The sequence below is a fragment of the Haemaphysalis longicornis genome, unplaced genomic scaffold (genome assembly GCF_048455015.1).
Source record: "Haemaphysalis longicornis isolate Haplotype H1 unplaced genomic scaffold, Haemaphysalis longicornis Haplotype H1 scaffold_1, whole genome shotgun sequence".
NCBI lineage: Eukaryota > Metazoa > Arthropoda > Arachnida > Ixodida > Ixodidae > Haemaphysalis > Haemaphysalis longicornis.
Genome location: NW_027526203.1, coordinates 425496515 through 425524301, shown reverse-complemented (window position 1 = coordinate 425524301; position 27787 = coordinate 425496515). Strand labels below are relative to the sequence as shown.

At 47.9% G+C, this 27787-nt stretch overlaps 1 protein-coding gene across 2 annotated transcripts in view; it reads right to left on the bottom strand.

The window, feature by feature from the left end:
• Nucleotides 1–27787, bottom strand: part of LOC144155684 (homeobox protein caupolican-like) — a 181379-nt gene that overhangs the window by 74247 nt on the left and 79345 nt on the right. For both annotated transcript variants that reach the window (XM_077687280.1, XM_077687281.1), the window contains exon 2: nt 7813–8085. In XM_077687280.1, coding sequence (XP_077543406.1) covers nt 7813–8085 — 273 coding nt within the window. The remainder of the gene's footprint in view (nt 1–7812; nt 8086–27787) is intronic.

Sequence of the window (27787 nt, the reverse complement as noted above, 5' to 3'; positions counted from 1 at the left end):
ATGTAACGCAAATCATAGGCCTCCTGAGGCGCGTAACTGATAGGGGCCACGGCCCGACGGAAAAGGACCGCTGCCGATTTATCCAGGCATTTTTACTGAGCCGCATTACATACTCCCTCCCATATCTGTCCCTTTCTACCACGGAGGTCACCAAAGTAGATGGACTCATCCGTAAGGCCTACAGAGCTGCTCTCGGATTGCCTCATCACGCATCCACTGCCAAACTATGGGCCACCGGAACCTACAACACCCTGGACGAATTAATTGAAGCACACCGTACTCCTCTTATTGAAGCACATACTCCTCTTACATCAACCTCCACGGCTCGCATTCCACCCGATTACAGAGATTGCATAACAATCCGTCTACTCCCCCTTAATATGAACCCTACTCATCATACTGCCCGACGAGCTGCTCGAGCGCGTGCCCTCGTTTCCACTCCCCCACCCCCCCTCGCCAAACCCCTTCTACGTAGATACTGCAGCACACAGGCACAAGCCGGCCTTCACTGTAGCTGTCGTCTTCTCTCCGACTACTACGGTACTCCTCTCACGTCTCTCACTATTCCCACCACAACCCCACATGTTGCGGAAGAGGTGGCGATAGCCCTGGCTCTCGCACACCGGCCTCCCCCTGATCTATATTATCGAAATCAAAAACGGCCATCAAAAATTTTGCTAGCGGCACTATCTCCACGCTAGCCCGCAAAATTATGCTTCAAAATTCAGCCCCCCAGCATGCTACGGAGCTCCTCTGGTTACCGGCACACACGGGACTAGACGGCGGGGAGTGGGCTCATAAGGCGGCACGAGCACTCGTCACCCGTGCGCCTGACGAGACCACTTGCCGTCAAGGAGTTTACTCCTCCAGGGACTCCCTCACCACTTACAGGGAGGTGACTGACTACTACCGCCTCTCCCGCAACACGTTGCCCCCGGCTCACCCATCCTTGACCCCCTCGGAGGAACGGCTGTGGCGACTCCTCCAAACGGAATCGCTCCCCAACCGAGCCCTCCTTCATCACATTTACCCATCCGCCTACCCCTCTCCTCTCTGCCCACATTGTGGCGCTAAATCTACAGTGCAACACCACATGTGGGCCTGCCCCTCTGAACCCCACCCCACCAAAACTTCCACTGACCACTGGACGGAAGCCCTGGGCCGCTCGGACGAAGACTCCCAGCGCCCACTGGTCACCCGAGCACAAGCCGTGGTGGCGGCCCCTTAGGCCAATGGTGTCAATAAAAGTTTTTCTCTCTCTCTCTCTCTATCTATCTATATATATATATATATATATATATATTTCGTCGGCATGACACCGTCAGACGCATCAACATTAGACACTGGATTGCAAGCGCCGGAGCACTGCGTAAACTCGAATGAAACCACGCGCGCTCGCAAACCATGCGAACGAAACTTACAGCGAACCACTTACAGGGAGGTGACTGACTACTACCGCGAAGCATTTAGTGAACACACGGTCCGCTGCAGCAAAATAGCATGATTGGCGGGGCTGTCTTGTGGGTGTGCTTGGCGAGCGACCACTTGCTGGAGCGTCGCTTTCGGAAATGTGCGACCACTGCACTGCGTCCCTGCTCCGTGGAGTGTTACGGCAGATGGTTGCGTTGCGACGAACTCAGCTTGCGCCAACTGTCGGCGCTCATTAGCATCGTGATGCACTACTTCGTTTCACCTCTCTTAGGCGGCAGAACCATCGAAATAGAGGCGGTTATAGGAAAGATATATGGCGCGTTCATACAGCTGTCTGCGCTTCAGCTCGTAGCGGAGTCGGTAAAGCGCCTGGCCCCTCCCGTTGCGGCGACAGAGCACCAGGCTCGAATCCTGGCTGCGCAGCCGCGTTTTTCTGGCGATGTCATTTCCGCAACGGATATTACGTCAGTTAGATCTTGGTGGATCCCGGAATAAAACACTTTCGTGTTCAAAAAAAAAAAAAAACTCCTTTCGTCATTACCATGGAACCTACAAACCACTATTCGTCCAAGCTCTCCTTCGGCCTGTCTACATCAAATATTGGGGAATGACCCCAAAAAAAGAACCACACACGGAACCGGAGACGCTGACTCGGGTAGTGCGAACAGCCGGAGATGCGGCCAGGACTCAAAGGTTCGTAGCCCTCAACTACGGGGGAACGGCTGACGAAGGCTCCCCTTCCTCTCCTTTCCTCTATCTGCGTTCTGGACAAAATAAAGCTTATTCGGTCTTTTTCTCGGAACATTATAAATGCGACACCTTTGATGCCAGCTGCAAATTTTTAGAATCAAATGCAGCGTAAAAAAATCAGGAAGACACATCAGGCCGCTTACGTGTTCGATTGCGAAAGCATTGCATTGTATTTCAACCTGTGCTATCCTCTATGTGTAAATGGTTGGGCTTTTGATCGTGATTATGTTCTCCTCCTGTTGCGCCATGTCTTCGCAACGAGGGGTGTATATGTATGGGGTGTGATCTTCGCGTTGTAACGGTTGCCGCGATGTCGGCTGCTGGTGGTTTTATCCGCAGCAACCACACCTGCCTCTGTTTCGCACTACGACACTTTAGTGTTCCCTCGCATCTTGTTTTCAGGCGCACTTTCGTGGGCTCCACGTTTCACAGCTGCCGCTGTTGTTGTTGTTGTTGTTGTTGTTCCTCTTCTAGTGGCACATACCCACGTGGGGGATTGGTCGCTGAGGCAGACGCTCGAGCCCATCACAGTAGAGGCAGCTCAAACATGCAGAAACGTGCCTAGTGGTGCAATTGTATTTGTATTGCCATCGTCATCATCCTTTTCCGATAACGCGTTTTCTTCGATGTGTTGGATTGACCAATCGCCCTGCTCGCAATACTCATGTAGGCCCCCAGTTGTACCATTGTGTCCCGAGCTCAAGGCGTCCTGGACTAGGGAAGCCACCCCGAAGACTCCATTTTATTTTTTTTTCTCAATAAAGAAAGTTTATTCTCTCTCTCTCCTCTTTCGATCATCATGGTTGTTTTGCTTCGCGTAGTTTCCGTTTTCTCTTTGGGTTTCTTGTGTTTTGCCCTTGTAAACCTTAAATATTCGCAATTGCGTAAACGTGCTTTGCTACTGCTGTAATTATATAGCCTGCTGTGATTACCCCTATAGGTCTCAATACATGCCTCTCACCAGCGTTTGTAAGTCGAAGGCCACAAGATGGTCCGTAAATCAACCTTTTGTAAACTGCATAGCTGAAGCCAAGGCTCAGTGAGGGTGCAAGGTGATGCGTGTTGGAGAGGTATTCTGAAGGATCCGGGTTGGAATGCCAGAGTAACTTAAATTTTCGTTTTTTTTTGCTTTTTATTGTTTGTGCTCTAGGCCATTTTTCGTATCATGCACCCTTAGGTCACGCCGACGCCGGACGCCGCATTTTCGCGTGATGGGGCTTTTAAAGCTCTCGCATTAAAAATGAAAATTACAGGGTCGTTCCACGAAGCGAGCCCGTAATTCGAAGTATGGTTTACAGTAAAGTTCTTTTATGCTTTAAGCGAAAAGAGAGCGCAGTATGATGGGGGTAGAGAGAAAATAGCACGTAGACGTGGTGAGCACACTGCGGTTTGTGGATGTTTATTTGCGTTTTCCTGGTTAAAGTTTTGGGCCACAACAGCAAAACTTTGGAACGTACATGCGTTTTACATTTTAAAAATGGACACAGGTTGTAGCACTGCAACGTCAGTTTGTATATACGGGCGACGGAGTTCAGGATGCCGTGAACAAAAACATAACGTGTGGTTGCTTTTGTGAGCCTGGATGGCGTGAGCGCAAGCACGCCTCTGTTGAACTGGCATCAGATGAAGTTTCTTTTTTTCTGAATTAACTAGTTGGTAGTCAGCTCTCCTCCCGCCAATTTGTTATTCTTTCTCTGTACCCGCCTTACTGCGCTTTCTTTTAGTCTTAACCCGTACCTCGCGTGATCGTAATTTCCCATCTAGTTGTTCTTTTATTGCGTATTCCAGCTAATGGCTACGCATGGCAGGGCGACGGTACTCGCGTCGGAGTCTGAAAATTCTCGTTCCAGCAATTTGAACCAGTTCTCGAAAACCAGTTCTCGTTGAACCAGTTCTCGTATGCCACAGGCTAAACACTCGGAGCCAACATAGCCCCTTCATGGTCCCACCCTCATCCAGTTGAATGGCTCAATTTTTTTAGCACATGAAATAGAGGTGACACAAAATTTAGGCGAAAGGTGTGAGCAAATGCTATATCTCTCGAGCGTTGACGCCGATCACCCCTAAGAAAGAGCTTTGCGACTCAGGCACGATACGTACATGGAACCGCTGCCATTACCTTGACGTGGTTATATGCGGTTAAACCAAATTTGTCGATCAATAGCTCGGTTCTGGCGAAGCGGCTACCAGGGGACCGTTTTTGTAGCAGTAACTACCGCATCTACAATTGCACCACAGGTGACACACACACACACGCTGCTGAGCGCCGCCGGCACGAACACGAAGTGAACAGGTCAGAGTGCGGAGTGACGCCGTATTTTGCCGTTTTCGCGCCAAGAGCATGCAGTGAATGCCCGCATTTTTGATGGCAGGCGCTTTTACTCTTTTCCCAATCCCCTATCCACGTCTTCCCCTCCCCCGTTCGATGGAACGAGCGAGCGAATAGATGATTTCACCCCGCCCAGCCACCCGAGGCGCTGGCCTGACCTTAGCTGAGCTTAAAGGTCAGCAGGACTCTACGAGGCGTCTCATGGGTTTCTACCTGAAGGAGTAAGCTTCGCCTAATATGGTGGTGTGCTTGATCAGTGAGCCTCTTTTTACAGCCGCTCAAGGGGCATTACACTGTAAATTCAGTATTTGATGACATGCGTGGAATAAGCTCGCACGCGGACGTGCAGAGATCAGCCAGAAAATTCAAAACCAGCTGACTTCTGCTAAGAGAATGTGATTAATAAGTCACATTTCCCTAACAGGCGGTGATACAGCAACGCGAAATATAACGAGTAAGAAACGCTTGAAGTATTTGAACAGAAAACGAAAAGTAAGATAAGATGCCTTGTGTATTCTTTAGAGCGTAAATCAACAAACTACTGCCATAAATACGTGCAAAGGGTATTTAAATTTACACTAAGAGATGCGCTGGCGGAGCGGTGCACCTCCGCCTGATGCTTTACGTCCGGATCCATGTATATGCCGACGCATGTATCCCCGCTCGTATCGATGTGACGATGGCCTCTTCGGTTTTCGCACACATCGCAGACTTTTAGTAAAGCGAACGCAGCCCTACGCGAAGTGTTAGCTTGAGCTAGTCCATTTCATCGTTTGCCCTCCCCATGCGCAGTACGTAAAGTTTGTTTTGCGGTGGTCAGCTGTCTTTAATTATTAACGGCGGTCTTTAATTTGTTCACAACAGCCTGCCCCGTCCGTAACAACAGCAGCAGAAGAATTGTAAGTTGGGCTAGTACATCTCCAAAAGTAAAGCAGCGCTGAAACAATGAAAACAGCAAAAAAAAAAGGCAAAGGGGGCGAGAGCTGCATGCATGGGCAAATGAAACAACGCAAGACCTGTGTGCCTTTCTGCATTTTTCATCTCCTTTAGCACTGCCTTTTCTTCAAAGACGAACTACGTATTGTCGCTAGAAATGAGGTTATAAATTATTCAGAATGGAGAAAAGTGTTTGTTATGCGCTAGCATTTTCAAGTGCTATTACTACTACTTGTTTTCGATTGAGAACCCAAAACTTGTCCCTCGACGCACTTTGATTGATGATGATGATGATGATGATGATGAAGTGGTTGTTGGGGGGGGGGGAGGGGGGACAGAGGCCGCACTTTGATTGATTGATTGATTGATTGATTGATTGATTGATTGTAGGGTTTAACGCGCCGACGCAACGCAGAATATGAGGCACGCCGTAGTGGTGGGCTCTGGATTAATTTTGACCACCTGGGGATCCTTAACGTGCGCCGAAATCTCGAACACACCGGCGTTTTCTCGCCGCACCTTGGAAAACCTGTGATTATACCAGGCCTTACGAGGCTTGCTGCCTGCGCTGAAATGATGGCACGTCTCGTGATGCGAAAGGTCAGACAAAGAAAAAAATGTATTGAGCAAAAATATCGCTTTGTTTTTGTGCTTATTCCATGGCTAAATATTTTTCGTTATTCAATAAATTCAATTCGATGGTTGATGGCAGCGGGAAAGAGCAGAAATTACTCGTGTCGGGTCCCCTGCGGATTATTTTAAAACTATACGCATGGCTTTCTGTTTTTTTTTTTTTGTTGAAACTTGTGCTTTCGAGGTGTGCGACCGATTTTAAACGAATAATCAAATGTGCAACTACGCACATTGAAGGTGTAAGCCCTCGCCGATGCGCAGGGCAGCAAGCTTGTGGCCAGCTTGCTCCTGAACTCATCGGAGTGATACAGATGCCTGGGAAGTGTAAAGCCAATGTGTCATACCCCCGGAAGCCTGCACAGGGTGCGATATGTATTCCCCTTGCGTAGCCATGCACTCTGCGCGCGCGGCCAGTGACACCATGCGCTTCCATTACCATGCGCACCTCTTGCCAGATTTCGGGATGGGGCCAGGGCGTTTAGGTTCTTGTTATTGATCGGGAGAGAAAAGCCCGTTTACCTCGCGTTATCAGCAGCGCATGGGCGAGCCATTTAGTCAACAAACTAGCAACGGTCATTTCTTTTTTTTTTTTTTTTTCGGGTCAGTTCCGGTTCGGGTTCGGCTTGATACAATTGCAAGGGTTCGAGTGCACGTTCAGTCCGGCAAAATACCGCTTCTGCTCCTGTTTTGGGCTCGGTTTCAGTTCCTGTTTGACACCCTGGTTACAACGAAGACGGGCAATCTTCTGCGACTCAAAGCCTGCTCTCCAATCGCTCCAGTCAGCCCTGTGCCGTGGACCTCACGAACAACTGCTGGCCGAGATAAGATTATTGTATGACCGTGCTGCCCAAGCGGGGCATGACATTGCCTTCCAGTGGCTTCCCAGTCACCACGGAATTGTCGGCAGTGAAAGTTCGGACGCTGCCGCCCGCTTGGTACAGCAAAAAAAAAGAAAGAAAAAACGGAGATCATATCCATTCCATTATGCCGGACAGACGCCGCTAGGACTCTCCGCAAACTTTCTTTGGAGACCACGATAGCCAAATGGACTACCCAAGAGTTCATGAGCTCACGTATCAATGCTCTTTACCCGCATCTTCAGCGTCCTCTTCCATTAGGCCTCCTACGGACTGATGCAAGCGTTCTTTGCCGTCTCTGGCTGGGAGTCGCCTTCACAAATTTGATCAGAATGGCAAGCAGTGAAGAGTGTGAAATATGTGACACTGGCCTTCTCCGCCGTCTACGCACAAGGCGACAAAAGCGCTCCTGTACTGCCTAAAAACAACGAACTTGCCCCGGAGACTGTAACACAAAAGACTACTCTTCATGAAGTCGCTGAACTCTATCGCCTATAGTGCCGTAACCCTGGGCACACCTCTTTACGCTCTGTTCTTACCTTCCCCTTCTTTTACTGTTTTCGTCTTTTTTCCCATCGTTCTTCTTTTCCGCATGTAGGATAGCAAACTAGGCCACAGCCTGGTTGACATTCCTGCCTTTCCTTTACATTTATTCCTTCCTTCCTCCCTATGTACTGCGTATTAGGGGAGCAGTGCTAAAGAGCTCGAAACTGTGTCGACCAAATTTTGTGTCGCTTTGATCTCGCGAAACCAAGTGGGAGACCATCATAAGCGGTACGTGCTCATTTACCGGCCTCGCAAAAGGCCGTCTGTACACGGTTGCGTCGCAAATCGTAACACAACGCCTGTGCGCGTTCGTCTTTCGTGAGCGCTCACCAGGGACGGGTAGAAGGCGGCAGAGCTGGTGCCCAGGGCGGCCACGTAGCCCGACTGGTCGGCGTACGAGGGCGGGTAGAGGCCATTGACGGCGAGACCCGTGGCCAGCCGCGGATACAAGAAGCGGGACGGTTCGTAACAGACGGGCTGTTCGGCCGCCATGGGGCTCTCAGGCGCGCCGCCAGCGCCGCTCCCGCTGGACGTCGAGGAGGCGCCCGACGACGGCTCGGCACAACTCGGCGAGGACGACGCTGCACCGCCGGACACCAGCAACTGGGTCAAAAGGGAAACAGACGCCCATTGGTTCACGCACACGCCACCAACGTTAAACCTTTTCACTTTCCGCTATGATTAGCACGAGACAATGGTGAGGTCGTCCTGGTGCAGTGGTACCTCTATCCCAGAATATGATATATGCCCAGCTTGAGGCAAAATTTCCTTCGTACCCTAATATGTTCGCACGTTAGAGCATCCATATTGCAATCATGGTCAGCATTACTCGCCACTCGCTAACACGCGAGGAGCAGAATTGGTGGAAGGGTCACGTTTCCGCTTTCTAATGAGGGACAGCCGAGTAGAATCACACTGGCCCTCTTGAGGAGCGAGGTCCCTTCCTTCATGAAGGATAGCGACATCGCCATTCAGACACGTGTATTAACGCACATCAGACAGATATGTGTATATATGTGTACTGTAAAATACTGGTATTCGCGAGCTGTACTGTGAACTCCACCAAGCAAAAAAGTTCGGAGTATTTCCTTGGTATTCAGTTGCTCAAAACAGGGTGAACAAAAAACGGCAGATATCCTGGAAGGCTCCTTTGATGTTTGTATTGTTCCCTATACGATCTTGGCATTTCGAAATACTACCGACAAACTAGTTAAATCCTAGCGAATTAACTCTAAATCATCATGAGAGGTTCTACTGAGACACTACAAGACCATTCGCGCAGTAACTATAGAGGACTTCAAAGAAGCTTTTTTACGAATGGGGACGTTGCCGCATATGACCGCCCTAACTCAAAGTAATTTGGCAACAAGTTTAGCACGTGGAAGGAACTTCGACGCCCTCGGAACCACCATCAAGGTTTAAAGGGCGTGCGCTCTTGACGCTCGCCATTTTATCCCCCTCACGAGTCGTCGCCAGGAAGCCCCGTTGTACCGCCGCACATCGTCGCCTGTCATACTGCCTGCGATGTAGGGGTCAAATTCGAGGAAAAACGACGCGTGGCGAGCTAGCTATCGCCGCCCAATCTCCCATCACTGCGAAACATCTGGCGCTGACGACCGTCGCTTCCCCTACGAACTACTCGGACTTCGAGGTTTCGACATCGACGTGCAACGCCCACAGCCTGGCCAGTGCTCATAAGAAAGCAGGGTCTGCGTGTCGCAAATCAAATCCCAAATCAGTTCTTTTTTTTTTTTTTCGCCTTGGCACTATCCTCTGGCAATTTTTATCGAGCACGGCAAATGGAACTTCAAGAAAATGCTCTCCAGATTTGTTTGGTATGGTTCTCAGTTTGACTACAATATTTTCTTGAAGTCTTCTCTTCAAGCCATACATGTTTGATTTTCAGGCGCCAAAGACAACGACATATCCCAAATAAGCGACTATGCTGATGCCAGTTTTCTTAGCAAGATAGAATGCGGAAATTTCCAAATAATTAGGCTTCTAAGAATGCATGCCTTGCATGAAAACAGTGCGAACGAGACAGAGGACCAAGTAAAATTGGGCAGACGCAAAAAGAAGACAAACGTCTTTGGCCCTCCGTCCAGTCCGCATTGTGTAATACTATGTACGTTTGCAACCATGCAACTTGCTGAGAGGCTCTATTAGATAAGAAAACGTGTCAATACCCTTCTGTGGCGCCAATCAGTTTACTAAAGCTCGGAAAATAACCGAGCATGTTCGGCACTTTGCAGCAGGAAAATAGAATTCAAATTGAGGTTCTAGGTGCCAGAGCTACATCTGTGCCATAAGGCACGCCGCAGTGGAGGGCTCTGGATTAATTATGGCCACTTGGGGAACTTTGAACGTGGGCCGAAATCTCGACACACGAGAATTTTCGCTTTTAGTCCCCATCAAAACGCGACCGAAACCACGTACTCAGGCTCAGCCGCACAACGCCTTAAGCCCGTTCTACATAGCGCGTTTTTCGTCTGCAAATTGGGTGGAACGAACATTCGCACTTGCGAAGTTCGCAATGCCTGAAAATGTCGTCTACCTGGTCTGCGAACGTCACGACTTTCGCATTTCAGAGACACACTGTTTGCAGACCGAATTAAGTCTGCCACGAGAAATGCTTATTGTGATTTTAAAAAATAGGTTTTATTGTACTTTCTGGGGAAGTTGTTTCAGACTGTTTGGGAGTAAATATGAGTTTATTTGCGGCTTCATATAACAATCGCCAATTATTTAGCAATATACGCACACATAGCAGAGAAGACAAACACAGCAAGCAACCCTGGGTTCGCTTGTTATGCTTGTGTGTGCCTAGAACATTTAGGTGTACCTCGGACGGTTCTTCTTGGGTTCTTCTGTACTTCTTCCGAACCGCTGTGATGTTCGCGGCTTGCGCGGACACCGATTAAGCCTTCGTTGAAAATTGCGCGCGACATCGTGTTGTGAACCTACCTGCGTTTGTTTTGGTGCGCCTGTCCATATGCCGCGCGTATGCAAGCAACGCCATGTGGTTGCTAGGCGTGCAAAGGGTGATGCCGTGACGTTCACCTAGCTGTGTTCCTATTGGCCGCAGGCCCGGCCCCTCTACGCCGCACGAGCGACGTTCTTCGGTGATGCTCGACCGTTCCAAACATTTGTCACTTTGCCGCAGCAACGAAAAAAGGTCGCTTTGCCGCACGAGCGGCGCCGCATCTCCGAATTCGCAGGGAAAATCGCACTATGTAGAACGGACTTTACCCGCTGGTCCACAGCGGTGGTTTAAAGACTGGAAGTCGCCTGTCGGCTGTATCTAACGATTATGGATAGGATAGACACCCCAACGAGATTTTGTAATTGGCGATAACGAACTGTTAGTACAATTTTCTTGATTAATTTTTAAACAGCAGGAATATATATTTTGAGCACACAGCTCAAAGTTGGCTGTTATTTATTTTGCTAGCGTGGAGCTTACAAGGTATTTAGTCGCACTTCTTGTGCTAAGACAGACATACAAGGCAATTGTTGTTGCGCAATATTCTCGTGGCTTCATCTAAAAACGGAAAGGAAGTTTAGTTCCCTATTAAACATTACAAGCGACTTGCCGCGACAATTGTTGGTCTAAGGCAATGCGATTACAATGATTCCCCAAGAGGAATGTTTTATGCGGTATGTGTCTTAAAAGTGTACTTAAAATGAGGAAAAAATATCCCGAAGTTTGCTTCTGTGGTGTGGGCCTGGGCGAGTACTGACCTGGGGAACATTAGTCCTCCATTTTACTGAAATGGTATTGACCTCGCATTTCTGGTCAATGCCACGCGGTGTACGTGTCATGTGTGAGTAGCCTTGCGCGTAAATCAGTCGCGTAATGCGCGCCAAACAGTCGCGTGATGAGCGTAAATCAACCAAGAAAACTCAGAATATGACCTGCGCATTCTGCGCTTTATTCTTGCAATATAACTAGGCGCTGGTTACAAGCACCGGCCCTATGCAAGGAAGGACGAATACAGGTTAAGAGAGCACAAAAAGTTAGTTGAGAGTTTGCGCCTGTCCTGTCAGGCCAGGTTCAGACTGTTGCCGTAACTGTCGCAATAACTTAAAAGAATGACGTGACTTCACGTCTCAGCCAACCGAACTGCGTGACACGCCGTTTTCTTACGTTCATAGATCACGATATGGCTTTTGCGTCGGTAGTCTGAACATAGCCTTAGCCTGCGTTCGTCCTTTCTTGCGCAATGTCCGTGTTTTCATCAAAGGCGCTCCATATCGCCCTAACAACCCTTTCTGCTTAATGCTTACAACACACTTCACTAGCATTTAAAAGTACAAACTCAGTTTGCGGTATAAAGTCGAAAGCGTTATCTCTGTAGCCGTTCAGTCTACCCTTAACGTCATTGGCGTCCACACCTATCGTTTAGTAAAATGAAGCGCATGCTACGGAACGCCTCGCGCCGTAGAAAACCTCTTGTTTCAACGACACGTTAAGCATTTGGACGCCTCCATCGAGTTAAAGCAAAATATGGGATACGGCTTAGCTAATTATGCCAACTGTTTAACGCGTATATCATCGAACAGCTAATTTACGTGGCTAATGGAGGTAATTAAAAGTCTGGACGACAAAGCGAACTTGTGTGGACGTCAACATAAGGGTTACCGGTGAATAAGTCACCAGAGAAGAGGAAAAAAGATAAGTTCACAGTGGACGGTAAAATAGCGCCGCTAGAGGGAGCACATGCGTACTAATGCGTCAACTTGTCCCACCAAAGTGTCGGAACATGAGCGCGCCTCGTGGGGAGGCATTGCAGAAAGTGAAACAAAAAGAATGTGTAACATAAATCATGTGTATGTCTTTAATGCATCTTCAGAGTTTGCCTTCAAGGCGTCTTAGGAATAACAGCAAGAGACCCTGTTATTTTTTGTCAGCGTTGCGCACTGGACGTCGAACGAAAGTGTTCCTTCGTTCATTGTCTCGCTTCAATTTCAGTGCTAGCTGGTGGCGGACTCACAAAACAGTTTTGAATCACCCGTACACTAAGCTTTTGTTGCGGTAGCGCTTCCAAAGACGTAACTGAGACACTTGGTAAATCTATCCCCTGCTTCGATTTTCGTGCCTATGGACCTACGCAGCCATGAACAACGAACCGTTGAAAGCACCGTCGCCTGGTCGTGGCCATCCGTGAAGTACGTTATTCGCCATTACTTTCCCCAGCCGGGGCGGTTCTCGCCCTTGCTTTGTTTACGTCAACGAGTGTCAGCAAGCTCAGGCACGGCTAGCTGGGCCATGTTTGGCGATGGCTTTGCTACAAATGCACCCGCAACGGACAACAGGAAATTTGTGTTCCAGCCTTCAGAGATTACGTAGTGAGAAAAAAACCTGGAATAAAGCTTGTTTAAGCGCTGCTCAACTGGTCGCACAGTGACTCGTCCTTGCGCATCGATCGATATGGCGCTGTGAGGTACAATTGTTTCTATTCCTACGTGGTCATTTGGAGCAGTAGTAACACCGTAAAAGAATTTGAACAATTCCGCATGTATTAATAGTATTTCAAGCGCATTCCGAGAGTTTTAGTTTACAGTGTGCGCTAAAATGTTTCGCGCGATTTCTTGACTGTGAACGGCAGGGAAGGAAAATGCCTGAATGTGGCCAGCTATGCATTTCTTTTTGATTGCTTTGAAAATGCCGGAGAACTTAGCGCCATCCAGCTGCATGTTGGCTGGCGTGGATATGGTTGCATAGCTGTTCCGCCTTATCAGCTGTCGCTTGTTCGGTGTGTGCGCATTCGCCGATATACACATCAGACGAAACTGCCATATGCCGCGCGCAGGGGACGAGAAAAAACGTGCAGCAAGCTACGCCGATTGGTTCATAGAGCAGGCATGTGTGACACCTGGGAAATAATACTTAACGTGTATAGCGCACCTCCTAAAAGCTTAAAACGAATGTTCATGCTTTTGTCGCACCTGTGATCTGTCTGTAGATATATGGAGCTGGAACAGGAGGCTGCTTGTCTGGCCAGCTTTTTTTTTTTCACTTTTGAATTATGCATTTCAATTGGGTTCAAAACATGTTACATGCCTATTCATTTTTCGTGTGTGCTTTTATTGTTGGTTTATTTAACAACGCGTGCCTGTCATAATTTGCTGCAGTCGATTACATTACTGCTAGCTTAACTGATACCATCACGAATGACGCCGACTGGAGCACAAGCTCATAACTACACAGGGCTTGCTGGAAGCTGAAGGACCAAATTCAACTTTTGTGACAGCCCCCGAGCTTTTGCTCTAAAATATGATGGCACAGTGTCATATAAGGCGTGCTCAGACTGTGGACAAGATTTTCCCAATAAAATTCGAGTTCCGCGCAACGTTTCGCTATTAATTACATCGGGGGGGGGGGGGGGGGGACTTTTGCAGATGCATTAGAGGCTCGATGACGCAACTAACTGACACATAGGGTCGCTGCCACAGTTGAAATCGATACATACGAGTGTTTACCCCCGGTTTTGCGCGACCACTGTGGAAATCCACCTTGCAATGTAGGGGCTTAGGAGAGCAACCAAAACCATAGTAAATATCTAGTAAAAAAAATTGGGAGCTTGTGGGGGCATCACCTATTCTGTACTTTTTAAGTTCTTGTTTTAACCGGTCTGTACGTCTGTCTGTCGGAACGCTCCTGGTTCCGCTTACCTGGCACGCAGCACGTGATACTGTAGTTTGTTTACTCTCCGCTCGGCAGCTTCCTTCAGCTTTTTGCTGGCCACTCGCAAGGCGGCAGCTTCTCCGCCTTCGTACTCGCCTCTCCTTCGAGGCGCGTGGTTAAAAAAATTCCCGCGCCTTCCCGCGACGGAAACACGAGTAAATGCAGAGCATTGGGGCCTCAGTACTGGTTGAAGGCAGTGTTGCTTCCATCGCTTCTTCCGTGATGCTGGAGTAGCAGACACGAGTAAACGTGGGAGCGAGCGTCAACCAAGGAAGGAAGGAGCAACGCAGTGACTTAAGCACGAGCGACCGCTAGCCGCTTTATATTTGCAGCGCGCGCAGTAGAGGGAGAGCAGTACGGGGGGGAGAGCGCGCATACGCAAGCAGCGCGCGCCCTTCCACACCCCACCGCGCTGCTATCACGCACCTGTTACGCCCAGACATATTGCTCCGTGGCCGATACCGCGACGGAGCGAACGGGCCGACTACGACGCATGCGCGCGCCAGCTGCTGTTGAGAGAGAGGAGGGAAGGAGGAGAGGCGCACCTGCTGCGGACGCGGAGCTGTTGACGCCGTCCGACGCAGGAAGAGGCGAGGCTAAGAAATGCTCTGCATTTAAAATTTACTATACCATTCCAACCCGAGAGATTTGCTTTGTACTCGACAGCTTGCAGATCTACTCATATCGCGCATTAGGTTCCTTGCAGCTCGATTATTTGTGCGGGCCACTCCATTCAGCCACTAGCAAGGATTGCCTATAGCTTTGCCCAGCTGTTCTTCTCGAAATGGCGCTTGTTTGCTGGCTGACTTACGGAGCGATATGCCGTTTCATCGAACCAGCCTGTGTAGTATATATGAATAACAACGGTAACACGAGAGCGTCGCCAGCCGTCAAGCTACCTGACGGGACCTGCATGAGTGCAGGTCCCTTGTAGCTTCAATCTGACGTGGGGCTGACAATCGCTGCGAGTGCGAGCCCGAAATCATTGTTGTGCCCACAAACGGCTCACGCTTTGGCATTCCCAGAAAATTCGTGGTTGGTGCTCAGAGTGCGTTGTATCAGCCGATTTTTTCTAGAAACCCATGACGAAACTCTGCACGCTCAACGACACCAGACTGAAATACGCACTTTAAGATCGCATAAAAATATATCAGGATCGCATAAAAATATATCAAAAATATATAGATCGCATAAAAATATTTCGCTACGCCGACATCCCATTGAAGAATCGAGTGTGCTACAGAATAAAATTGCGTCATTAGCCCGATACGAGCTGACAGCTTCAGTTGCAGTTCCATTGTACATTCCTTTTTGTAGCGTCATGTTGTATGGTCTCATTTATGTAAAAAGGCTGACAATTATAATATAATAATAAAAAAGACTGGGCCACGCCAACTCGTCGGCAACTGTTGGAAAGAACTCGTTCTAGAATTTGCCCGCGTGACACGTTTCATGACGGTCAGTGACGTCAGCGACGTGCGGTAGGTTGAAACAGCCCGAGAGAATCGTCTCCGAATTGGTCTTAATACGAAAACGGCGAGGTATTGGCGCGCATAAACACAACACATTGATGGGCAGTACATTTGCGGGAGATAAGTTATTACACTAAATTGGCCCTTTCTGTGTCAGCGAAATAATGTGACCCCGGAATGCTCGTGTGCTTGGCCGGTCTCAATCCCCGCGTGAACAGCGGGCACAGTAAGGAACACCTTGTGTGTACTCTTGAACTCAACACATTGTGAGCTAAGAATTATAAAGCTTGTCCATTTGTTTTCGCGTGTTCGGACCACGGTTGTTTTCACCGCATAGCAGAGGTCCCTCGGTTGCAAAGAGAAAATGGAGAGAAACTTATAAAAAGCAGAGCTTCGGTAACGTCTGCAATAGTCGAACACCTATCTACCGCAGGGGGAAATGTGCGAATAAGTCAAAGGACTGGAAACAATGAACCACGAAGATGAAACAGGCAACTTTTAGGTGCTTCATTCCACTTGGACCACCGCGCCGGTACGTGCAAGTTTCAGCAAGATAAGAAAATAAGTTGTGGTTTGGAATTAACATAATTTTATTGAATAGGAGAACAAATTTGCAACAGTCTGGAATCGTATAAATATCTCCTGGGCCTCGGACTTACAGCTTCTAAGCACTCCACAAAGCACCACAACCCATCCTGGTTGGTGGAACACTGTATCGAAACATGTCCATAGTACTAATAGTGCGGCAGTTGGTAATTCGCCGTCCATGTAGCTTACAGGAAAAACTCTGCAGATGGTCAGCGAGAGGGAGGATAAGTTTCCCCCTCTAGTATAGGTCGCAGTTAACGGTTGTGTTAATCAGGGAGGGTACGCTCGTTTCCCATCGTGAGATTAATCGTGGCTTCGAAGAAAGTTAAGGATGAGCCTGAGATTACCAAAGACAACCGCTCCATGTGCTTGAGGTAGCCGTATGAGGCAGCGGTGAGGTCGTGTTCGAGGTGAGGTCGAGTGTGAGGCATATGATGTTAACCCTTGCTGAGATGAACTTGCCTAACCACACCACAATAGAGAGGCTGGGATAGAGGTAAATTACAGAAAACTGACTTGAATTTGTGCTCAGGTAGGAGCTGTGAGGAGGTGCCTCGGGCTATGCTGCCCTGCAACGCTAATTTATTACATAATACTGACTAAAATTTGCACCCGACGTCAAACGTTTCCGGGACGCGATTTCGAAAATTAAAGCCACTTTCTCTGCTGTCTGATTACTCAGCATGTAATTTTCCTTCCTAAACAAAGCATCGCATTTTGGGGCATCATCACCATACGCATAGCAAGGGCTTAGCCACCAGGCAGCAGAGAAATTTACTTCGATTTGCGAAATGGCGTCCCGGAAACGTTTGACGCTGAAGGTACATGTCTGGATTACGATGCTCTCCAGTTCCCTTTTGTGGACCGGGGTGGTTGATAGACGAACTTTTTCACTGGGTTTCGCCCAAAACATTAAAATTTTCCTATTTATGTAAACTAAACGAGGAAACCGGTCTGTCCGTCTGTTTCGCCGCAAAAGAAAATGCTAATAATGAAAGGCCCTAGGGACTTGACATTTTGACCTGCGATCACTTATATTGCCCTTAGGAAAATGTTTACACAACAATGCATTTGCGCGTAACAGTGAAGCTGACTTTAAAAGGGCTTTGTGTACAGCATTTTAAAGGGATACATTGTGTTTTCTGGCGGTACTTATTAGGGGCCTTAGGTCCTACATACTGCCTCATCAGACTACTTATATTTCCCCCAAAAGATGTCTTCCTAGCAATGTGTTTCGGTGTAATTGTGAAGACAATATTAAAGAGGCTCGGTGTATACAGCAGCGGGGCTTATGCATTTGTCCGAATATTCCCACTAGGGACTTTGGGGCTATCTGAACATTCCAACTTGGGAGTTTCTGTAATTCTTCCTTTTACTCTTAGTACTGTCATCGGACATGGGCTTTGAAAATTCTGCATTTGTTCCTTTTTGACGCGAAAGGGAGGAGTATGATTATAAGTAATAACTGTGTTTATTCCCACGCACCCGCAAAAGCACATACTGTTTCTCAATCCGTTTCACTCCAACGAGTGAAACACATATTGTACACACTTCTTTCTTCTGGGTAGAGTGGTCATGACTGTGCTCTTCATTTCACTTGATGCCACATCTTCTAAGGACAACGGCGTGTGCCTCGACTGTTGTGAACGAGGCGCACGTGTGGGAGCCGAAACGTCTTTTATTTTAGTAAAATGCGTTCGTCAGTGTATTTATTGTCTTTCATTCTTCTGCTGTCAACGCATGCGGCACTAGATCTCATGAGGAACGAAGTCGTTTTCCCACTTCCGGTTCCGCTACACTTCTTGGGCGGGATGGCCCTCCACTGTTTCTTATGTGTGTCACTGTTTCTCCATTTCGCCCCGCACTCGCTCGTGGTGATGGTGATCAGGAAGATTACGTTTTGTTGTAGCATACACGGATGAGCAAATGTTTTTCTTTGAGCGAATAACAAATCTTATTCTATGAATAAAAAAGAATTCGTTAGTACCTAGCTTCCGCAGTACTACACACGCGTCCACTTTGTTCTTTCTCCGCCAGTATTGGGATGTTCTCTGAGTCCCTTCCAATGCTGTCGAGTTCCCTTCCGGCTTGTCAATCTTAAATCTAGGGTTTCGGGAAAGCGAGCGTTCATTTCACTTTGATTTGTACGGATATATCCAATGAGATGAACTTAACTGTTCGTCAGTTCTGTCTGCGTTGATAAAGCGTTCTTAATGTTGATGTCGGGTTAACCTGCTAGCGCCGAGTGGTGGAACCAGTACCGGCCTCCGTGATAGACAAAGTAGCACTTCTCTCTTAAACAATTTCTTCGTGCATTTTGGAACTCTTCTTGTTTAATTGTACCCTTGATGTTTTTAAGTGTTTCAGTTCTGGTAAGCTGCAGAAAAGGGAGTAATTTACGACCTATGAATGTGCATAAATACTATCACTTTTTTCTCGCCTTGTGAAATATTTTCCGCTGCAACATACTATGTTATAGTTCATTTAACCCGCTTAAACGTGCGTCATGGTTTTCTTCCAAGAAGAAAATGAGGAATAACGGCTCCACTGTTTCAAACAGAGTAAAGAACACCCCTCTGCCACCGACCTTCCATGCGAGGGGACCTCCGCACCATCAGCAAAGACAATGTCATCAAATTGTTCATGACACTCACCCAGTGCCGCATTCGGCTTGTTATAGGTTGCTCCAGGGAAGAATATTTAGCACGGTCGGTCAAGCAAAACCCCTCCACACCTTTTCTGCGTCACGCTATTTAAACGCGGAAATAAATCCAGCTTCTAGCATCAGGAACAAATGCGTACTATGAAAAATATTTGCTAAGGATTCATTTACTTCCACGAACCTGGTAAAGAAGGGTTAGGGCTTCAATTACACTCATAATGTCTGATGAAACTTGTGGTGGGCGAAAATCACCCCACTGCCGCACAGTATATCAATGCGACACTCAAAAACAGGAAATAATTAATGTGGCCCTCCATCATACACGAACAATGTGCTCGTCATCATCAATAATTTCAAGCTTCATTCATCTAGTGCCTCTTTGGGAAACAAATGATTAATGGACTCCTGCTCGGAAATGGAGCTACCTAGATGACTTTTCCTCTATACGGCACGTGTGCATGCCAATTAAGACAAAGAAAATTATTCACGCATGCACAAGGAAGTTCCTTTTGATATTGTATAAAATAAACCACACCACACCACACCACACCACACCACACCACACCACACACACGCACGCACCCATGCACATATCCATTCGCTTGTGTGTACGTGTCTGTGTGAGGTCTTCAGCTCCTTTGTAACAGAAACCCATCATCATCAGCAGCAGCAGCACCAGCAGCTGCCCGGTCCGGTCACCTGCAGGACGAAGGCCTCTCCCATTGACTTCCGACCGCCCCTCTCCTGCGCTGTTCGAGTGCCTTCTTTGCCTCCTAATTTTTTGTTTCGTCCTTACATTGAGTTAGTGGTGTTCCCCTTGTTACGTCGGAAAAAGCGTCCCAGAACCGAGCTCCATCGCCTTTGTCATGTAGTGGTAGCGTGGTGAACGAGCGGCAAGCAGGAGAGCTGCCTCTGTTCCGAACGACGAAGATCCGAGAGCCCAACTTATCTTGTCAAATGCCTGGCGAGAAGAGAGCAGCGATGATACAGGAGGCAGCCAGCCCCTGGCGTGCTTACAACATCACTTGGGGCAGAGTAACGTCCCGCTCTGATGCCTACGATGTATGTACTGACTGGGCTCACCGAAAGGTGAGAATTTATAACCGAAGTCCCAGCGATCAACAAGGCGTCCAGCGCACTGTGCATGGCAAGAAAAGTACAAATATTGCCGCGAACCATGCATTGGGTTTGTTTATTTGTGTTTTGCTTTTGCCGCCCGGCTGCGCCGGTCTGTGTTATCGGTGTTGTGTGGGCCAAGAGAGGCGCGTATTCCGTTCTTTCTTTCTGTGCCGCATGTGTTATCTCTTCTGATAGGGAGAGCGTTCCGAACTAACGTGAACAGCCTAGAATAATCTTCGTTGATCTACAGTGTTCTGGATACAATTCGACTATTCCAAAAACCCTCGCGCCGAGTGATAATTCCCGCTGAGCAGATGCCACGGCATTCGAATCGCCGACACCAGTCTACCCACGTCACTTTGTTGACTGCTGTTTCGCAGCCTGTGTATTCTTTGAGTTGTTAGGGGAGCACAAGTTCACTCCAATAAACTTGTTTTTTTCTTCAAGACAGCTGCGTCGTCTTTGGCTACGTGAAAATATACAAAACGCATCTTTTCCAGATGCAGTGTTCGAATGTCCCTAGAGTCAGCGACGCCGTACCCACAAGTCGGCGCATTCTTCTCCAAAGAGAAATCTGGGGGACGATGAGTGATGCCCGTCACGGCCGCCGCTGGCATGAGTCACCGAACTCAAGCTCAGGCATCTTCGACAGGTCGAGACCTGCCCCAGCAGGGGCGGGCTTCACCGTCACATAGGAAACTTCACCGCAGTGCACCAAAGTTTTATCACGCGTGTATAGGGTAACGGCGGAGCACTTCGAGCTGAATTGTAACACCCTACTTCTGGTCCCGCCTCTCGGTCAACCAATGAGCTCGGAAGACGATTCGGTTGAGACACCATGTAAGCGACCGAACCAAAGTCCTGTCGACGACTCTTGCCTCTGATCACGTTGCTCATGAAACGTGCTCCTGCCTATGAGCACGTTTCTGCTGTAGGAGGAGGAGATCATAGCTTATTTATTTATTTATTTATTTATTTATTTATTGTAGGGTTTAACGCGCCGACGCAAAGCAGGCGATGAGGCGCGCCGTAGTGGAGGGCTCCGGATTAATTTTGACCTTCTGGAGATGTTTAACGTGCGCCGAAATCTCGAACACACGGGCGTTTTTGCTCCTCCCGGCCGCGGCGGCCGCTTTGGCCACCGCGGCCGGGAATCGTGCCCACGTCCTCGTGCTCAGCAGCACAAAGAACTGAACGTCCTCTTGCGATGTAACCGGGCGGGCAATGTTGCTGTATGTGCCCGACTGCCGCCTTCCTATGTGAAGAACACATGCGTCATCCGAGGCGTCTCCAAGTGGCACACGAAAGACGGGCTCCTTTCCTACCTCAAGTCACAAAAGGTCATCCATGTGAGGCCCACTGTGCGTCGAGATCATTCTTCACTAGATAAGTAACAAGTTGTTCTAACCGACGCGGTTTTGCGGTCGTTTCCACCAAACTCCGAGCGCCCGGAGATGAACCTTGGCTTTGCGAGGAACGATGTTGCCAAAGATACGAAGTCCTGTTCGCACAATGCGGGCGAAATTCCTTGAGTGACGCCGCAATCCTGACTAACCAGGTCGGATTCAAATTGTCTTTGAAATTGTGATATAACTCAATTTAAACCTTCTGCGCCATCGTCCACGACGTCCCGTACCAACCGCTAATAACATTGTTTGTACACCTGGGCCAGTGTTCTACGCGTAAACAGGCCTTCTAGGACCCAAATCTGCCGTTTTACTTGCCTAAACGCCCAGCCATAATGAAGTGTCTGTTTATACTGTGCTTTGGAAGTTGCTAGAATAACTTTCGTTCCAAAAACTAAGTAAATAACGAATATATTTCTGGCGTCCTTCCGAGGCGCTGTTCGGAGTTTTAAACCCTCTAGAAGAGGTGGGAGGCCTCGCTTCGCAACCTCGACCAGGACCTACCGGTCCGCCTGGTCAAGAGGGCGGAAAAAGTCACCGGAAGGCACCGGCCTACGGCCACCACGGGATCACCAACCTTAGTCAACTAAGTCAAGGAGAAGACGTCTAGGAGGGGGCGGGCCTATACAGCTCGTTACCTACCCCTAACCATTACGACTTCGATTATTCTCCTCAATACACTTCCTTACACTAAATTTTCTCTCTCTCTCTCTCTTTCTCTCTCTCTCTGTCTATCTGTCCCTCTCTCTCTCTCTCTCTCCTGTCTTCAGCCCCTTTAAGGTGCTGTTAAGGTGTTTACTTAAATGGGCCATAAAGACAAAATACAACTTTGTTCAATTTGAAAGAACTAGCATTTGGTAACTCAGCCAGCTCCATCCCAGCCACGAAAGACGTTTTTAACCCAAAAACGCAAAAAAAATATCAAAAACTTCGCGCAACAGTGACGTACTATGGGCAGGAGTGACCTATTATGAAACAACATAATTATCATTGTGTTAACTGCATGCTAGCATTGAAGTGACACAATCAAACGGAACTAGAGGCCCCACTACAATCTCCCAGTCATGTGTTTAGGCGATGGCTTAAGTCGGTGGCCGCCAAACTGACAAACAAGATCTACGTCCTGGCCTTTATAGCATGATGTCTTTGAAACGTTCGCTTTCAATCAGTTTTAACGCGGAATATTATTTGAAAATTCGGCTACCGCAACAAAGCGGTGTCGTCCGTTGGTTGCTTTCATATCCGCATTCTTACCAAGGGTCTTGTCTTCATGACCCTGTATGCCACGAAACCCACGCAGGGGCAAAAATATTCATCAGGAGGACTAAAATTCAACTATTATATGTTATACTTGTCGTAAAAAAAAACTTACACCACGAATCGCTCTTTTGGCTCAGTGAATGAAGCAGGAAAAGCGTACCAACCGCTAACTAATTATAGCAACAGCGCCTGTTGCTGCTTACAATCAGTTGATTGTTGTGTGGGTCCAACAAACAACACAGGGGGATACCAACGTCTTGCTTAACAATAAAAATAACCTTCACCGGTTCAGTTGCATGTTGTGTGGGTAAATGCTTCCTGGCAACGCACTGCGTGAGGAACGTCGGGAAAAGCATCCACAACGCCCTTCGCATGCAATTCATTGCTTTGGGCGTTCCGTTATATCTCACACACTGTACGTGGTTCAAGCACCAACCCCAAAGCCGTATTCAACTGTTGCGTCATTGAAATCCGTACTATAAAAACAACACAGAGATGTCTTAGTGCGATAGGGGGCGTACGCATTGTCACGTGGAGAACCTAGCAGTTGCTATTCTGTTTATCTTGAGCAGAAAAAGCAGTGCGAGGGAAAAAACGAGTACATACCCCTCCCTGGAGTGAATGCCCTGTTTCTAAAGGCCCTCTTTTTGTTCTTCCAATTGCTCTGTTTCGCCATTGCGAGGATTTCCTCTGTAGGGCACAGAAATGACCTCCATTCACAACCTAGCAGCCAAATGGTAGTTTGAAACCACCATATTCCCACAATACGATGCAGCATTATGCGCTTCTGCAACCTCTACGTTTGGAACCAGTGATCAGCCTTTTCTGGGGAACCTGGCTGTGATAAGAACACAGAAGTAGACATATCGCCCTCTGTGGGGCGCTTGATGACATCGTGTAAGCGCACTGTGCCGTCTTCGTGCGGATATTGCTTCAACAAAGCAACTCCTACGCGCGGAGCTCGAAAGCACGTTCCTTCAGTCACACTCTCACCTGGCATAAAGGACAAAGAAGGGTATGTCGAGCTCATCGTTTGTCTTATGCACCGCGCTGACAGCCTTGTATACGCCATGAACTTGTTCCAGCGTGTTAAATTACCAGGACAGCACACTTAATCTTTCAGTACAGTGCAACAGTCCAGGAAACACAACTCAGTGTACGCACAGTCTTGACTTATGGGGCAGGAGAGAATTGTGATGGAAGCAAAAGGTCAGCTGTGGACCTTAGCGTTGCTTCCCCTTAATACATACACAAATATGTTTCGGGGGCCTAAGCCGAATTGTGACAGCAACATGCTTGTCACAACCCCTTTCATAACGTCTCAAGTGCAGCGGTGGGATCATAAAGATCTGCAGAAGTCATGGAAGTGCCTCGGTCAGGGTGTAGAAAAGTCATTCGGAATGCTGGCGTAAATTCGAGGTTACTAAAATGTAAGCTTGATCCATGTTGTTTCATGGCTCCGAGCCTTCGCCCATGTCCTTCCAGTGCGCTGTTCCATTTTCAACGCCGATTACTCATTGATTTGCATGCCTGCCAAGAGTAACCGCGAATATTGACAGTGCATGTGCGTGTACCCTTTGGAAAATGTCCTACCCTCTCTATCCGAATTTCTGCACTCACGTGACTGAGTCAAACCCGAGTCTATTCCAACGAGTATTATGACGACCATTACCAAAGAACAGCGGGGAAGTGGGAGGAGGGGGGGGGGGGACCTTGAAGCAAATGATCTTGCACTGTGATAAGCAGCATCCTTAAAAGTTGGCTATTGTGCTATGCCCATATGCCCATCTTTGAACGTGTTGTACATCACTGCGTCGAATAATGACGTTACATTTTTTCATGCACAATACTATAATGCCAGAACATTGCAGGACGAACTGAAACGACTCAAAAACTATCGACTATAAACCATCAGTGCGAGTGCATGGCCCATCTCAAAGTCCACGACCCATCTCCACTCTCCTGATGTCGCCGCATGATCGCGTTGTCCAGTGGATGTCTGTTCTCTGCCTTTCCGAAACGTGAGCCGATGGACATTTCGGGTTCACCGCTAAGGCTGCATCTCAAGCTTCCAAAACCGCTGGCCAACCTGTGTTTCAATATATTAAAGTAAAGCGAGAGCGGTTGCCTACAAATGCAATATCTGAAACACTTAAGTAACTGTTGTACTGTTCATGCGAGTAGTCTTTCTTTCCGAAGAGAGAGGACTCTCTACCATATACAGGGTGTTGCAACGATAACTGGAACACTTTAAAAATTTTTCCTGAGCGATCCGCCGCTCTGTTCACGCTCAAACTTCATACAAAGGTCGCATTTTGTGGTCTATTTTGTTTGACACCGGGAACAACAACGGTACTTACCTGTTTATTCTGAAAATAAATAAAAACGATTTTCGCCTATGGGAAAATGGGGGCGATTTGGACGTGCGAGCCCGAAAACCGGGTTTTCTGATCGTCTGTTAGCTCATTTCTAGGTGCATTTTCTGATCGTCTGCTGCACAATTTGGCTCCGTACGTGAATCCCAAACATGCGTTTCACTCTGCAGGTGGTTCCGTCGTTCCAACATCAACTTGCCCTGGCTCGCACGTCCAAATCAGCGGCCATTTTCCCATAGGCGAAAATCGTTTTCATTTATTTTCAGAATAAACAGGTAAGTACCGTTGTTGTTCCCGATGTCAAACAAAATAGACCACAAAATGCGACCTTTGTGTGAAGTTTGAGCGCGAACAGAGCGGCGGATCGCTCAGGAAAAATTTTTAAAGTGTTCCAGTTATCGTTGCAACACCATGTATATCTCCCATAAAGAGCTCGGAAAATGACCGCAAGCAGTTCCTGAATTTTGGTATACTGTGGCACCAATGAATGCTATGGCCTACCTAATGAATGTGGATAGTCATACCCCAAGCAGGCTTTGCAAGATGTAAAGCGTTGCGAGGGTTTTTTCTCAAATGGCGGTTCGGGTTTCTTCGAACAATTCATTTCATCACGCACATTGGCTCACAGATTGTGTTTAAATTACTGCGGAAAGATGTTTCTTCTTTTATTCAGCAATCGATCGATCAATTGATGACGTGACTGACTAATTGATTGATTTATAACGGTAACTACAACGTGGTTATTAAAGGATGAGAATAGCCCATATTTTGTCCGGCAGTTCCTCGACGATACTTTTTACTATATTTTAATTATTTAACGTTAAACATTTATAGAAAAAATATATTTGGTTTTGGTGGCATACGAAGATTGCGCGGTGCCTTCGTTTGCTTTGTTTTGTTTTCGTTACTACTTGCAACGGCCCCCATTTCTGCAGACGCTTATTGAGCTTTTATACTGCACCATGGCCAAAAGAAAAAGCGCAGAGTAAAGATTCCCTTCATAAAGTGCTAATGCTCCTGCCTTCGAACACCCTTAAGGCTTCCAAGGCCCGCTAAACCTTCAGAGATTATGTGCACATCTGCAAGGTTGACTGGCCAGGAACTGAAGTCAACCGTCCTTAAGCCCCTCCATATCCAATTGTTTCGCCCCAGTGCACGCTTCACTTTCCAGAGGAGGCGCTACGCATCACCTTCGCTTCCTCGACAGTGGAGCCCCTCCCCATTATTATCGCTCCCTCACTTCCTTTCCTTCTGTTTTATTCCTAGTTAACCCGACCGTAACTAAATTTATGAGGAGCCTTCGCGCTGCAGCCATTGAGAAGCCCGCTCTTGACGTGCCTTTACGTCGATACCACCGCCTCCCTCCGCCTCCCGCCCGCACGCGAACAAGCGCATTTGCGAACAAAGTCAGGCGCACTGAAGTATGTGGTTTTGTTAACACTTGAAAGGACTGGATTGGAGGATTATAATACGTAATCTGCCATCGCTGCCGAAGGCTGACTGATGGAGGAGTTCGCCGACTGTCAATGGGGGGAACAGCGACGCCACGTCGCTGCTTTCCCACGATCTCCGACGCAGCTGTGCGTTACTGTTCGCACAAGTGTCGACAGATGAAATGGCGTGTCAGAATTGTCTGATAGTATGTCACGGAAGTGCTGCGCCAAATGCGACGCCGTTCGCTGCAGCGGAACACACAAAAAGAGAAAGATCTTACTTCAATAAAGCGCACGGAGCTTCCGCTCTACAGTAAGAAAATTTATTGCAAAACTTGTAAATTTGTGGTGCAGCAACGGTTTCTCTCGGAACCCTAATAAAGGTTGGCTGCGCTAAAAAATGGTGAAATCATGCAATAAAATACTCAAGAAGAATTAAAAAAAAAATTACTCCCTACTTACGGAGCTGTTGGTGCATGTTGACATATCGAAAGGGGGGGGGGGGTGGAGGGGGGGGGCACTCATCATTCCAGGCTGCTTCATTTTTTGGAAGGCTTTGAAGGTAGTGCGAGTTTGTAGACTTTCATCGATAAAATGACTGGATCGCCTCTTTGCTTCACATTGCAACCGAAGGACGCTACTCTACTCTTACAAACAATGTTACGCACGCGGAAGTGCGTCCGACGGAACAGCGTTGTGTTTTCAGAAAAAAGACACTGCAAAAACATTCCCGTACAGCACCTGGAAGGCATACATGCGGGCTTGAACCTGCGGACGCGTTCTCCTCTTGAAACAAGCGCAGCTGGGGGCACCGATATAAGCCATCGCCAAGTGAGCCCTGACATTTGGCATTCGCTGCCTGCAACTGCAAACTCAGTCTAAGCCAAACTTTTGCGGCGACGCAGAAAAACACTAAGCCTGACATTTTTGTTTTGTTTTGTTTACTTAATCTATTTTACTGACTGGCCCCATAGCGAGAGATACCATAACTGTAAATCGGTATTTGCATAAACGCCGTTAAAAAACCCTTTTACGCGTCGGGCGAAAAAAAGAAAAATAGAGAGACAGGCATGTCTGAAAAGAATCTGACGGCGCCCTCAATTCCAGGATTTCTTGAATGAGCGTCACTTGTTACTTACTATTTCAGGAACACGTTCGGATTTCGGTATACAAGGCATTGGGATGGGTTTTGTGGTTATTGATAATGTGTACAAGCCCCAAGAAACAGTAAGGATGTGACATGACATGTACCAATACGTGTCTAGGAAAAAAAATACTTGCTGACATGCCGGCATCGCCACT